The sequence below is a fragment of the Etheostoma spectabile genome, chromosome 4, assembly GCF_008692095.1.
Source record: "Etheostoma spectabile isolate EspeVRDwgs_2016 chromosome 4, UIUC_Espe_1.0, whole genome shotgun sequence".
Classification (NCBI taxonomy): Eukaryota; Metazoa; Chordata; class Actinopteri; order Perciformes; family Percidae; genus Etheostoma; species Etheostoma spectabile.
In genome coordinates, this window is record NC_045736.1 from 14,498,297 (window position 1) to 14,513,602 (window position 15,306).

Sequence of the window (15,306 nt, forward strand, 5' to 3'; positions counted from 1 at the left end):
GATGTACACCTCAACAGGGATTTCTCTTTATATCTTAGCCTCTCTCTTTCCATGCGTGTTTGTGTACTGATCTGCCCATGTGTGTTGCACACAATCCGAGTTTAAATAGTAAGTCTTTAAATTCCAATGTGCTGACATAACCTTGTATTGTATATGCAGATGTATTTTGAGCACAATGTGTTTTATTCCTAAATGTTTTTGTGAATGAAAGGGTCCAATATTTTCTTTACAATCCCCCAGAATGCTGTTCATAGGAGTTCAGTCACCTTGTAGTCTGATGATACAAGGCCCACCCTTCATGTCCCCCTTACAATATGATTCTGACAGCAATGTCGAACATATCCTGAACATCTGTGTGTGTGTGTGTGTGTGGGGGGGAGGGGTGTATCCTTCCCATCAAGATGGATAATTGAATGATGTGAATGATGTTAAAAACTGTTTTGTTTTGTTATATAGTCTGTTTTGTGTGTGTGTGTGTGTGTGTGTGTGTGTGTGTGTGTGTGTGTGTGTGTGTGTGTGCGTGCGTGCGTGCGTGCGTGCGTGCGTGCGTGTGTGCGTGTGCGTGTGCGTATGCGTGTTAAAGATAAAACACATATTTTGCTAAATTAGGGCAGGGACATGGACCAATCAAGTCCAATCGAGTCTGTTCAAATCTGTGTTTTTTGGTGATGACAATCGGAAGATAAAATCATAAAGTGTGGTGTGTTTAGTTACTGTATTTATGACTTCATCAGGTTTTAGTACAGAGCGTTAACAGTCTGGTTGATATGCTTATTCACTTTCTTACCAAGAGTTGGATGAGAAGAACAATTCCACTTTCATGTCTGCGCACTAACACTAGACCTAGAGCCCTAATTCCCCATTAAAACCATCGAATAGTTTTTACGTTTCTGTTTGTATTTAAAATGAACAAATGAGATACAATATGTTACTTAATGAGCTTTAGAGGGGCTGGCAGGTGTATTTAAATATTTTCAACTTTTGGACAACTGTTTTTCTAGTTATTATGCTAAGCTAATCACCCCCTGGCTGTAGCTCCATAGTGCACAGACACAAAAGTGGTATTGATCCTCTCATATAACTCTCAGTGAAGAAAGTTTAAAAAATACCATTTCCTGAAATATTGAACCTAGTCTAGTTTACCTCATACAGGAATGTGATTGTAGCCTACCTATTGCCCAAAGTGTAATATCGTCCTTGTTCAGGATGTGTTTCTTTCTGTTAAGATTTTTTTTTTAAAAGTGTGCACATTTTTACTCTTTGCATTACACAGTCTCCAGGCTCTAGTTTCACATTTCCTCTAGCTTACCAAAACAACACGATGCAGCCCCTCGGCAAAAACATTACGTAGATACAAACATACAGGGTTAGCAGCAAGCAGCTAACAACCACAGTGCCTGCTTCCACTTATGAATCTCTTAGTGTGAACACAGAGTAAGAGTTCTGCTTGGTTGGTGAAACTCATCAGAGGTGAAGTCCATGTTTACAACTGAGAGCGCAAATGCTTTTTTTGTTCACTTTGCCTTAAAGAAAACAAGCTCTTGGCACTCGTCACGGGGTGTTGTGTTGGATATTGTAGTATTCTAATTCTAATATTACAATTGCATTGATAATGGATTCTCTCTTTGATGCATGATTAGTTTTAGCACCCACAACACCTACAAATGCAAATCTTAAATCTGTACACTGGTGATCAAATTCAGTTTAATTCATCCCAATAACATATCAGATACTTAGCACTCACCTCATCTAAACACCATTGAATGTTATTTTTTGTGTCTTAATCTTTCAAAGAACTGATGACTTTCCCTCTTGTAAAATGTGCAGTTCAGCATACTCTATAATTGTCTCTGCATTGCTGGAAGGATTATTGTCCCGGTGCACATTTGTAATTTGAGGATAGTGGAAGCTATTGTAAAGCTAATGTAACACCACTTGACCCCACCTGTCCAACCCTGACACTTTTGGGTAAAATGACACAGTTGTGAATACGTTTTTTTTTCACGCTTGGTTAATTTCAGTTCTCCTAAAGAACTCAGACCTATTAGTCAACAGTTGTGAACCTCTGGAACAAACAGTACTCAGACCTCCTCTGAAGTGGACCAGAAAGAGAACTGAGTCCTCTTTCAAGTAAACTGACAATGTGAACTCAAAAAGAACTGAGCCCCTTTTTCTGTTGATCCACTTTTTGCTCCACTTTAGGAGGACTGAGGTTGGTTTGTTTCATTATATGTGAAAAAAAAAAAAATGAGACTCTCTGTATCAAAGCTGTTCAGTCAGTCAGTAAGTCTGTAACTTCTGACTCATTTCTTTGATAAGTGTTTCAGTTTTTTTTTACTTATATAAGTAAGTTTTAATTTTCTGTGCACCCCTGTATAGTCACATAATTATGTGCAAAGGAAAATGAAGGCAGACATTTCCCAAGGTTATAAACAATTAGACAAAACCACTTCTCTTCTCTCTTTTTATGTCTGGGAACATGTGTGATCATTACTGTGTATCATATTTAGTAGAATTTGAACACATTTACAATAAGAGACAAAGTAATCTACCGGATGCTGTTTCATCCTGATTGTATTTATTCGTTCATATTTTGAAAAGGCAATGCACATTGATTACATCACTGTAAACATGTCAGTGTTATCCCTCAGCCAGATGTTTAATTATCACATGAAAATAATAAATAAAACAATACATAAGAGCAGGTCAGACAATTTCACGTATTTTTTGCCCATCATTACTATTACAGTGCTTTATGCACAGATTTAACATGCTAAATCTGCCATATTTGAATACAAATAAGAATGACAGGATGTTTTTGCTACGCTCCTGAAATCTGTTTGCCCTACACCATTGACATTTTTAAAAAAAATATAAGAGAACCAGCAGGCTTGAGCTGTGTTGGTCTTGCATGGGGAGGCAGCAGCGAATGCGTCACCGCTGTCATGTCGACACTGGGTGACTGAGCAGAGGGAGAGAAGTGCAACCAGAGAGGCATGATAAGGTCGCCTGTTAGAGTGAAGCAACAGGAAATATTCTGCATATGATGTCTACCACCTTACACCCTCCCCCCCACACACACACTTATACAGAAGAGCATATTAATACAAAAAAAAACTTTCACACTGGCACACATACACAAATATATTCTGTATGATCACACTGAGACAATCACACATACAAAAATAAGGAATGAAAGAGAAACACACACACACACACACACACACACACACACACACAAGCCACATGATAGTTAGCTGTCTGAACTTCTGCTGAGCCCAGACCCTTTCAGATAAAGAAAATGTGTGTAGTTCCCTTTCTACTGGTCATCACTTCCTGAGGAAAAGCATGACCACACACACACAAACACACACACACACACACACACACACACACACACACACACACACACACACACACCACACACACACCAGTGTATTCTCTTGTTACTGTCACTTGGTTGCTGGTCAGTGAGCTGACACTGAATACTCTGAATTGAAACGGTAGAAGAAGGGTGAGTGGACTGTCCTGAACCCTGTTTGTGTGCATGTGTGTGTGTGTAGCTGTCATTCTGTTCATCACGTTGAATCAATGTATGAGTAACGTAGGACATCTAAAATGAATGCAAAGACCAGTCTGCTGCTATATCTGATAAAGGCTAGGCTGTCAGATAGCTGCAATGAATACTTTTGAGCTTTTACTGTAAGCGTGATGTGTGAGTCGATTTCCACTTTTAGTTTTGTAGGAGCGTTGGTGCTTATCAGTGAGATACTTGGTCAACCAGTTTTGTTTGATATGGAGTATGCCTTCTCTCAGACACCCTAATCAGCTTGCTTGGGTTTGTGTATAAAATGTTCGTGATATTTGGTAGCACAAGGGAACTCAAAACCCACCAGTTAATAGATTAATGACGTATGAGTGCAAAATGAGCAAAACAAATATCTGTAACTAGGTTATGTGAGACAGTGAGTCTTTGTTCTTTTACTTTGTGTTCTTGTAAAATATGTAGATGACTATGCTTTTTAAAATGCAGAAAATGCAGATTTTTTTTAAAATTTTTGGAATTTTATTTGTAAGAAGTGTTGCCTTGCCCCTGAATCTGACCTCAGTTGACCCGATGTTTATCTGTACTCCACTTTTCTAGCTGTGGATGTTGAAACACAAACATTTGACGAAAGATCTAATAGAAATCAGAGAGTGGGTGCGTAATAACTCTGAGCTGTGCCATGTAGACAGAGATTATGGTTTCTTACCTCCCTCTGTGCCAGGCTTTGAAGTTGCATGAGTAAATTCAGTACCAAACGAGGGAGTGGGTTTTCAGACACGAGGAGACTCTCGTTTCTGTCAAGAGGGCAGTCCAGACCTCTGGCTGACACTATGTCTGCACTTGGTTTTCCACTGTTCTCCTGTTTGATCAAAAGGGGAAGGCCCTTTCAGGTAATTCTGCCCATAGTGGCTTCACATTACCAGAGAAAAAAAAGTAAGTGCTAATTTCCTGAAGAGTGAGGCAGGCAGCGTGTTATACCCTGCTGACGCTGAGCGTCTGCTGAATAACTTATTTGGTCAAATCAGCTACTTACCAGGGAAGCACAGCATTATCATCACAACATGTGATCTTTAAACTGCGTCCCACAGTTTCCTAATGCAGGACAAGCCAGGCAAAAATCAAGCACACGTTTCTCTTCAAAGAAATTGTGGGGACTGTGAGGCATACACGCAGGCGGGTATTTCTTTGTTTTAGTCACTGACACTGAACCACACGCTGTTTTACCTGAAGAGGTCAGGAAGTCACAGAGCTCTAACTCTCCCTCTCTCTCTGTTTCTCTGTGTTCACAAAATCATACACACAGGACTGAAACACAACTGGCTTGCATTGCAGACAAAACAACAACAAAACCTTTTCTTTGGAAGGGAAAGATTCTGCAACTTGTCATTTTGTTGTCAGAATGTTATAAAGGCAGCAGCAAGAAAAGTTGTCAACTTTTAGACTGAGCTAAAGCAAGCATACACAGCTCTACTAGAAGGAACATGGTTATATTTATTTGATTGCAGTTTACTTAGTTATGTTGTCTGAAAAACCCACTGCATTCAAACACCTTCATGAACAGGTTTTCCTTTGTATATGTTGTATCCTAATTTTAGAGTTTTCACATAGCAACTCAATTAACTTCCAACAAAATACGTTCAACATTTTAAAACATGTTTCCAACAGTGCTTTTGGTCGAGTGAGTGTCTGCTCTGAAATTAGGGGTGTAGTTCTCACCCTCAGAGAGGGAGCATAGTTTTTATTCAAACAGGTAAGATAAGAGTGTAAATGCCTCTGAATGCAGCGGGGCAGGTTTTGCCTTTTGTCTCACTTTACTAAATATACCAGGTGTTTCTATGTTTGCTTTTCTCGTGTCCTAAACTACTCCTCACCTTGTGCATTTTCTTTGTTTGACTTAGTTAGATGACTTATTGTGTAGGAGTGTAGTAGGTTTTTACACCCTCAGAAATGATGACGATATATTGGATGTTTTCTGACTCCAGGGCTTATTCTTTGTGAACTTATTGCATTATCTTAGTCTTTTTGTTGAGTTGTGTTTTTCCTTCTTTGGGCTATTTGTATATAAACCTTTTAGATGATAGAAAGCTAATTCAATAAAGTCAATAAAACTATTTCTGTGCAGTAATCTGATCCCCACCTTTGCTTCAATCCATTGGACTGAATCATTACTGTTGTGAAGAAATATTAAAAAGTTAGAAAACATTTCATGCATTTTGCAACTTTGTCCCTGAAGGAAAGATTTCGCTTCTTTCTGCTTGACCTCTTGGTTTCATCTCTTTTCTCCTGAACTGGACTCCATCGCGCCCTTTCCTGAAGTTGACATTACTGTTTTATCATTGTTTTAATGATCCAACTGTCATATGGTACTTTTGTTCATTTCACTCCCACTTCTGTCTTTGTCCATTCAAAGATCTTTAAAAGCTTTTATATTAAAGGGTTGATGCACACACACAAACACACACACACACACACACACACACACACATATGCACACACCGCCAGTCTGTCTTGTCACTACAGTAGCTTGCCAGACCTGCCTAGCTTGCCGTTGGCCTTTTTTGTTATTATGTCACGTCTGAGGCAATAGCTGATAGAAAGTACTCCTACATGCTTACCTGGAAGACGAGTTCTGACATGTGGAAATCTGAGAACTGGCAGGAGACACTGACACGCACACCTTTGCAAACACAGTACACACTGCTTAAATCTTACTGATCATCTGTAACCCTTTATAATGTCTGACAGGGTGTTTGTCCACACAGCACTCACAGATGTGAACAACGTGGATTTTCTTCTTCAATGTTTCTGTGTACACTCTCAGGAGAGAAGATACAGTACAAACTTGGTTTTGCTCTGGATTACGACATTAGTTAAGCACCTTGGTTGAACTGCAACGCTGCAGCCACCTTCCTTTTTTCATTCTAAGTTGTATTTTGAAGCTGTGTTCAGAGCATGAGTTTCCTAACATAAGGGGGTTTTCTTGAAGCCTCTAGGGTGCAGTTTGGTTTCTTGAAGTGGTCTGGGGACTTGCTCTCTGTCACCCATTTCACTTTATCTCTCTCTTGCTCTTAATCTCCCGAGCTCTCTCCCACTAGATTTCTGTCCCCATGGTGACTTGATGCCAACCAGAACACAAGTCGCTCCACTGCTCTATCTATTTTGGGTTTGGATTGGCTGGCAACCTGCCAACAAATAGAAAAATAACCAGGTTTCTCTGGTTATTTATAGTCAGCATTTTCCCCTGCAGCAGCTTCCAAGACAGTAGAAGCTAAAGCCTGCGGACACACACACACACACACACTTTCTTTCTCTTGTTCTGAAACAATGTCATAGTTAATGTGAATTTGAAGTGGATCCCGGGGTCACTGATTCCCGTTGCCACGGTCCAAACAGGTAAAAAGGAAACAATAAGTAGTTGAGAGAAGAGGATGTTTGCTACACAGGAATGTTTTGCCAAGTAATTTGGAGCCATTTCAAGCCATTTTTATAACTGGTGCTGCTGTGCCATCTGAGTATTGCTATTTTAGTTTTGTACTGTTGCATAATTCATCGCATTCTTTGTTACATTTTTTTCTAAATCAGGCACTTGAGGTTGATTAGAGGAGGTTTATTTTGAGACTCTTGTTGGTTACAATAGGTTGTTTGGCAGGCCAGGTGGTTCAATGCACAGACCTTTTACTCTATTGATACTACTAGTTTCCCTTTTTTATCTTCAGTTTAAATCAAGGTCAGAATTTAAGCAGACAGAATTTTTCTTTCTGGAAAAAGTATTCTGCCTTCATGTTATCCTTTTTTTTAAATGTACTGTATGTTTTCGGTAGGAACAAATGGTTTTGCTACATTTAAGAATAGGATATTTTCTGTCTGGCGTTAGTTTTTTACTCTTTCTTCTTATTATTTTTATTTTGTTTTAACTTTATTTAACCAGGAAGAGACTCATTGAGATTAAAAACCTCTTTTTCAAGAGTGTCATGGCCAAGACAGGCTACACTTATACATACAAACACAAAATACACAAAAACACTAAAAACATCAAACAACTGAAACAGCAAATCCCTCAAAGTCAAGCACACATCAGGCAAAACATCTGCAGCCAGATGTGACTGCCTCCAAGTCAATCAACATCTTCTTAAAAGCGACCGAGGAGACCAGCTCATTAAGTTTTGTGGATTTCTGTAACTTGCTGTAGGTAGAGGGAGCAGCAAACTTAAACGCCTTTTTCCCCAACTAAGTTCTAACCTTTGGAACACACAGAAGGAAAAGATCCTGGAACAAAGATTGCACACTTTTACAGATTGAAACAGATTCAAACTATTTACTTATAGCTGTGGGGTCTGTAGTTTAGAAAAGTCACAAAGTAACCTCTGAAGAGTGGACTTTGACCATCCCGGCTCACCTCTCTCCAACAATGTCTGACCATCTAAGTTAAATATTAGAATGATTGAAGGGCCTCCATTCATTTATTTGCAAAGAGGGACCTGTGTCGCATAAATCTATTTCCAAGACTTTTTAAATGTTGGTGAAGTTAATTTTTCATACATATTTCAGGTAAATGTATTCATTTTTTGTGTAGAGTTTATTAAAGCATAATAAGTATGGTATACTATGTTCTCTTTAGTGTCAGCAAATCCCAGGAAAAGACCAAAACCAACAGTGAAGTTCACTAACAAGTCCACCAACAAGTATCATCTGTGTAGCTAAAGTCTGATATAGTTTATTCCTCTGTGCCATAAAACAGATCAATGAGCCACATAACTTTGCTTACGGACAGGTTCCTTTATTACGATGGCACTCAGGGTTATTTTGAGTCAATGCCACACGCACTGCCCTGCTGCTGTATGCAGTTTGCAATTTTATTTTTAATTATTTAGCCTATTTCAATTAAACTACTAACTAAAACATGCGTGACCTGTTTTTAAAGATTTAAAAATAAGAATAAAATGCAAAGAGGTTTAAAGGGTTCCAGATAGCACAATGTTACAGCAAATCTTTAATGCCAGCACAGTTCTTAATTTACAATCAGTAACGCATTTTGCCACTCAAAAGGTGCATTCTGTTCCATTCCAAGAGCTAAAATTCTACATCCTTGGCCCCAGACAGAGGTTCAAACAGTCCTGCTCTCTGTGTCCTTTAGTTGGGCAATCACATAGCAAGCCACCAAAACAGCAACAGAGGAAGACGGTGTTTTGAGCAGAAAAGACGTTCCTTAGTGCCAGAGTTCGTCTTGTACTTGCTGTGTCACAATCTGTCTCCCTGTTTACTAGATAACAGACAGACTTCAGGAATGAACTGGAGGACCTGGGGGGTGGGGCACTCATCCTGGTGTGGAGCACATGTGTGTGTGTGCATAGGAACTATGTTTTGGGCTTTTCTGAACGGACATATTTAACCATTAACACGGTGTAACGCAGCATGTAGATTTGTCTTTCTCCCTTCTCCTGTTTCTCTACTCCTTTTTTATTCTCATCCTCTCTCTCCAGCCTTCCTCTTCCTCCCCTCCTCTCTCTGGTTCTTCTGGTGCTGTTTTCTTTTAACAAGGCCACATACAGTCAACAAATGATATTGCATCAGCTGCCATGTCACTGCTTCATCTCTCTCCACAGTAGACATGGTAGACACCCAGCAGCTCCTAGCCTGGCCTGTCGGATTCAGTCTGAGCGCCGTGGACCTCTCAGAGCTGGACGACAGCTCCCACTCTCTCGACATGAAGCATTTGTCTACGTTAGACTACGCCTCCATCTCCTCCTCCTCCATCCCGTCTTCCCTGTCTCCCCCGCTCGTATCCTCCATCTCCTCCGCCGGGGTGGCTTATGACCCCAGTCCGCCACAGAATGACGAACAACTGACCAACATGGACTTCACAAACATGCACAGCTACAGGATGGAACCAGACACCCACAGTAAGTCTGTGTATTGGGTTAACCAGAGCTAAAACATAGTATCTAGTTTCTTTATGTGGGTTAAATGCACACACAACCTTACTTGCAGGAGGTAAAACCTGAATCCTTTGCTACACTCCTTGCATGCAAGAGCTTTAATTTGAAAATACATCAAAGGTACAACATTAAGAGGAGAATTGGTCAAGATATTGATTTGTAGTTTTGCTGAGAACAGCTGTTAGCATGTTAGAGAGTACAGGACGCACATTTGAAGAAACTAGTTTTAGCCAACTGAGCATAAAACTCAAACTCAAAAAGTGAAGTAAGAAAGTTTTAGGTTTGTATCTGTCTGCCTACATGGTGTCCTACCTGCCTGATGATGTTTTTGGTATCAGATTTGATCAAGCTGGAGCCGGAGTCGCCTCCACAGTACTCTGACAGTCCCGTGTTCTCCAAGCTCCAGGATGATACGTCGCCGGCAGCACTAAATATTGAGTGTCGTGTGTGTGGAGACAAAGCTTCGGGGTTTCACTATGGTGTCCATGCCTGTGAGGGCTGTAAGGTAGGACTGAAAGATTGTCACAAACAAAGATGAAAATAAGACAAACTGGGGAATAATGTGTAGTCAGTGTTAAAAACACAAGATGACTTGGGCTAACACGTGTGACCATTTTCATTAATCATGTCTCAATTAATCAAGATCACTGTGCTTTTTTTTGTGTGCGTTTCAAACCCAAAAGTCAAAGAAAAGCAGCAAAACATCACAGTAATGAGGCTGAAAATGCAAGTGAGCAGAATTGCAATGCATATCAGTTGAGAATACATTGATTGCTGCTCTCAAAAAGTAATTCTCAAGATCAAAAAGAAAAGAATTGAGTCATACCAGCCTAGAGTATTGTCAGGAAATGGCAATGTGTCTAACAATTTCTACTGCAAAAGTTTTGTTTCTCTGCTAGTCTTCCTTTTTCTGTCACCGTGTGTCACGGTGTAAGGTGAAACATGTTGGTGGAATAAATAATTATATAATACATTTGTCATCTTTTTGATGTCTGTCACTGTAACCACAAGCCCCATACATTTTCCACTCTGCAAGGGCTCAACATAGGCGTATGCTTCTACAGATGCACACCCAGCCCCTCAAACTCTCTGTCTGTCTGTCTGTCTTTCTGTAAGTATAGAGTATAAATAACTAATAGAGTGTGGGGGAAGTTTCACACATATTTCCATTTTCTTTGAAACATTGAGACATTGTAAGAAGAGGAGCTTTATGTTACATTGTCCTTCAAAGACATCTGAGATGGAGTTTCAGAAACAGCAGCAGTGCTATATTTTGAGACATTTTCACAGGTCTGAAATTATTCCAGATAAATTGGCATGAAAAGCAACTATACATGGGCTGTTTCCATAACCTTCAAAACGTGTCTGCAGAATGAGAAAGCTCACTAGACTGCAGGTTGCAGGGCGACTTTTAATAGAATATGGTAGGTTTTGGTCCAAATAGATGACTTTATATTAAAATATTGCAATTTACCTTTTGAAAACACAGACACAACATAGTCTTATATTTTTAATGTTGCATTAATTTATTGAAATTATAGGAATGATAATGAAAATCTCAGGCTCCCTCCTACAATACTCATTAAATGCATGAAAAGAAAATCACGTAAGTAAAACAGGGGAATCTGACACATAAAATAATGCAAAAGTTAAAATTTAGAGAGGACATGTAACATATATGAAATAGAATAACATATTATTGTGGTAGACAGGTGTAAAGTAACTGCAAAATTATTAAACTGCAAGATACTTTAATGTAGGCAGGAATGCAGTAAATGTACCAGTCAAACGTTTGGACACACTTTGTTATTCTGAATGGGAAAGGATTTTTTTCAGATTCTTGGGATCCAAACATTTCCAATAACTCCAAAGCATTGTTTCTGTCGTATCATGTACTATAAGCCTACTGGGATTGGATTAGCCTGCTGCCTACATGTATTTATGTTTACAAAACTGGCGAGTTGTATTCATTGAGGAATGTTGATCGAATAATATTGACTCAGTTAATCCAATGAATCACTTTATTGAAATTAAGGATATTGTTCGAGGATTTTTCTTTGTTTTAGGGTGATTATGTCATCAAATATGATGACTGACTGATGAGTCAAAGCTTAATTGGAAAACTTAAATAGAAGCTTTGAATGTAAAAAAAAAATAACATCAGTACAGCCCAGTGTTGCCTAAATATAGTATCCAACAAAGACAGTGTTACAGTGTTTACTCCTGCTTGAGTAATCAGTTTCTTAAAACTACAGTGCAATTTCCATGTTTAGTAGGAATGAACCATCTTAGAGCAGCAGACGGGAAGTAGAAAGTATTGGGACACTGACTAACTATTTGTTAGTTGAGATTTTTCATGGGATTTGTTTTTTCACAATAAGTTACAATAAAATATAGAATATCACCAGCCTTATCCCTTGTATAATTATAAAACCTGACAACCAACTACAAGCTTGACCATGACCATAGGGTTGAATCAGCACCTCTCTGACACTGTCAGGACTGTTTGTTAGATTTACTACAAGGTGCAAGGCACTTCATACTGTACATTCAGAGGCTGAATGAAGCTAAGATACAGTAGTCATTGTTCTGCTAAAGTCTCAGGGGAGACTCACCAGAAGAAGGGGTCAGCCAAACAGGCAAACACTTAATTGTTTCAAAACAGAAAACATTCTTTATTGAGGTGGAGCCTTGACCCTCTTTAACTTCCTCCTGCTTTAAATAGTCTCCGATTAAAAAAAGAACATATGTAGATCGTAATAATGCAAATGCCAAACACATCAGACTTCACCTATAAGTCCAGATATGAATAGAATTCTCCTCATAATCCTTTCAGCCCTCAGCTTTTTCATTTTGTCTACATCTTTCCATTAGCTTTTTTAGTCAGCATAAACAAACACCACAGCCATCAGCAAACCTGTGATAGCGTGTAGGAGTGTGGGTTGGAAGTTTGACCATGGCTACATAGTTACTAGCGGAGATAAGCACAAGTGTTATGGCTTCCTTGGTCCTAAGGTTAAAAAACATCAAAGCATAAATCCACCCTGAAACACAATCTGCTTTTATGCACAATTGTGGACAGTATGATTGACTTCCTTACGATTAGAAACAACCAAATATTACATCTATCAGTCTCTGAGGAGCTACTCTACCAATAACATGATGAATATTGAAGTAGAAAAAACTGAAAACTGAAATCCAAAGGAAAAAGTGGATCTCTTCTGAACATAATCAATCGCCATTTCCATTTTTCTCTTTTTTTGTCCCACCTTCTCCTCTCATGTTTTAACTGTAATACAGATTACGTTTTTTTTGTATTTATAGACACATACAGTCTTAGGAAAAGAAGATTTTTTTCCTTCTATTTTATCACTTTTAATTTTTTCAAAAAAAGAATAATTACATTAAAATAGGTCAACGCATGACGCAATTGTTTGAAAAGGGGGATATTTTAGCAACAACATCTGACGTTATTGTCTTTCTTTCTTTCTATTAGGGTTTCTTCAGACGTACAATCAGGTTAAAGTTGGTGTACGATCACTGTGATCTTCACTGTCGCATTCACAAGAAGTCTCGCAACAAATGCCAGTACTGTCGCTTCCAGAAATGCCTCAATGTCGGCATGTCACACAACGGTAAGATGGTGATACTGTCACTCACACACACACACACACACACAAACACACACACACACACTTTTAAAACAATCAGTGTACAATCACTTTTTTTAATAGATAAACCGACGTGTGAGATGAAAAGCCTAACTACATGACAATAAGAGAAGTCAAAGCTTCTGTACACATGTATGTACATATGTGCGTTTTTGTTTCCATGCCTTTTCTTCAGATACAAATGAACCCCAATTTACACTTCACACTTTAAATCAGCAGACTCAAGTTAAAAGGCTGATTCTTCTTTGAAATTTTGGCCCAGGAAACACTTCCTCGCAAATGAAATCTTCTGCCTCTGATGCCCTCTGAGAAGAGCAGATACATCTTCACCACACCGCTGCCAATTTGGTCTTCGAGGTGTGGCGGTAATATGTACATGCAGCGATGTACACTATTGCCTCATATGTTGCCTTTTGCTTACTCAGTGGTCTTTGAACTGTATCGAATGTTTCACTTCCCATCTCTCGTGTGATGTACCTGCCACCCTAACAGCATAATTCAAAGATGAAATTGTTCAAAGGGTACAGTAACTCTAACCAGTTAATTTGTTTTAGAGTTAGCCAAAAGTCCTTTTTTCGTCCCTTGACAAATATTTCATAGTCACTTCAAAAATACAATAAGATTCAAATTATACAGTAAAGACATAATACACAACATTATTATGATATGCACTGAAGTCTTTCAGCTAAACTAAGCATATAAAAATCCCAGAAGATGTTGCCTTTTCTAGTTTGGTAATGTTTTTAAAATCTTTTTAAACATGGATGAGTCAAACTGGAATCTGTGTACTGAGGATTTGAGGCTCAACGGCAAAACTACTTTATGTTTACAGTATGCTACTGGCATCTACCACAATAATTATACAATAATAGTTTGTTTCTTCTCTTCCGCCACTTCAACTCTCTGTCCCGTCTTCTTGCCTCCTCTCTCGCTCAAATGACTTTACTACTTATGAGGTGCAGTCAGTTCTTTCAAAGTGTGGGTTTTTAATGTATCAATGATTGACATCTCAGAGTACATAGACCGCAACTGATTTCTTCAACCTGCTGTGTCACCACTGTGGGCTGGTTGCCAGTTGGTGGTAGAACCACTTTAGTTTGTATTTATTTGCTTAAGGTGTGCGTTTATCACACAGTCAGCATTACACAATCACATTCTGCAGTAAATGCTGAGCGCAGGCTTGAATGGAGGATAATTAATGACTTCCACTAACAGAAAGAATAGGGTTTAACCATTGTGCAACTTGGTAGCAAATTTCAGTTAGATTACAAAAAACATTTTCACCACATTCGCCATCAAATCTAGATTACAGCAATACCTTTTTATGTGTAATGAAAATCAATTGGAAAAATATTTTTAGTTGTCTTTTATTAAAATAAACAGCACCACTTGAAGTGGTGTACCTATTTTTATTATCTAATGTAGCTAATGTAAAAGAAAAAATGCTAAACATCCTGTAAAAAGTGACATTATTTTAATGTAAAGGTATGAATACAGTTGAATTTACAACATTCGTAAATTTGGCAAACCACCACCTGAAATCGGTCTTAAATGTTGAACAACACTAGGTAAAAACCTGGTATGACTGAACCGTGTATTGTCCGTGTGCTTAATTGTGGCCAAATTGTTACAGGGATAGTCAGTGGTGGTGTCTATAATGTGAATATAGATATTAAATGTTCACCTCTAGTGGTCCCAGTAATATTTGTTTGTTGTGTATTAAAGAAGCTTATCACATGACATGGAAAAGATACGATTAAGGCAAATAATTGAGGACTGCTTATCACAGGCTGTTATCATGAACCATTAGTACATATAGCTACAAAAAGTAAGTATTCGTATGTATTCCATGAACAAGCCAAGCTCAATAGATTTGAGATTGAGCTTTGGTCTGGGGAGTCCGCTCTGTATTTTCTCTGCACAAGAGGCGGGACCAACAGGCATAGTTCATATGAGTCTGTATGCAATTGGATAATCCTTCAACCAATCAGACAGAAGATCCAAGTGACGGAGAAGCGACAGCGGCATCAACAAGTTGCTGTGCTCAGCTACGCTTCGGTGGCCGCCGCTATGTTGAATGTAAACAAGAAGCTGCTTGGTCGCTTCTCTATGGTCATCGTGTTAAACATGCCAATAGCGCGCCAGGTAGATA

The 15,306-nt window shown here is 38.8% G+C and overlaps 1 protein-coding gene across 1 annotated transcript in view; it reads left to right on the forward strand.

Moving 5' to 3' along the window:
- The window catches only part of pparg (peroxisome proliferator-activated receptor gamma), a 29,428-nt gene that overhangs the window by 6,197 nt on the left and 7,925 nt on the right, over positions 1 to 15,306 (forward strand). Inside the window, exons 2-4 of the mRNA XM_032513569.1 lie at positions 9,151 to 9,447; positions 9,822 to 9,988; positions 12,980 to 13,118. Coding sequence (XP_032369460.1) covers positions 9,151 to 9,447; positions 9,822 to 9,988; positions 12,980 to 13,118 — 603 coding nt within the window. The remainder of the gene's footprint in view (positions 1 to 9,150; positions 9,448 to 9,821; positions 9,989 to 12,979; positions 13,119 to 15,306) is intronic.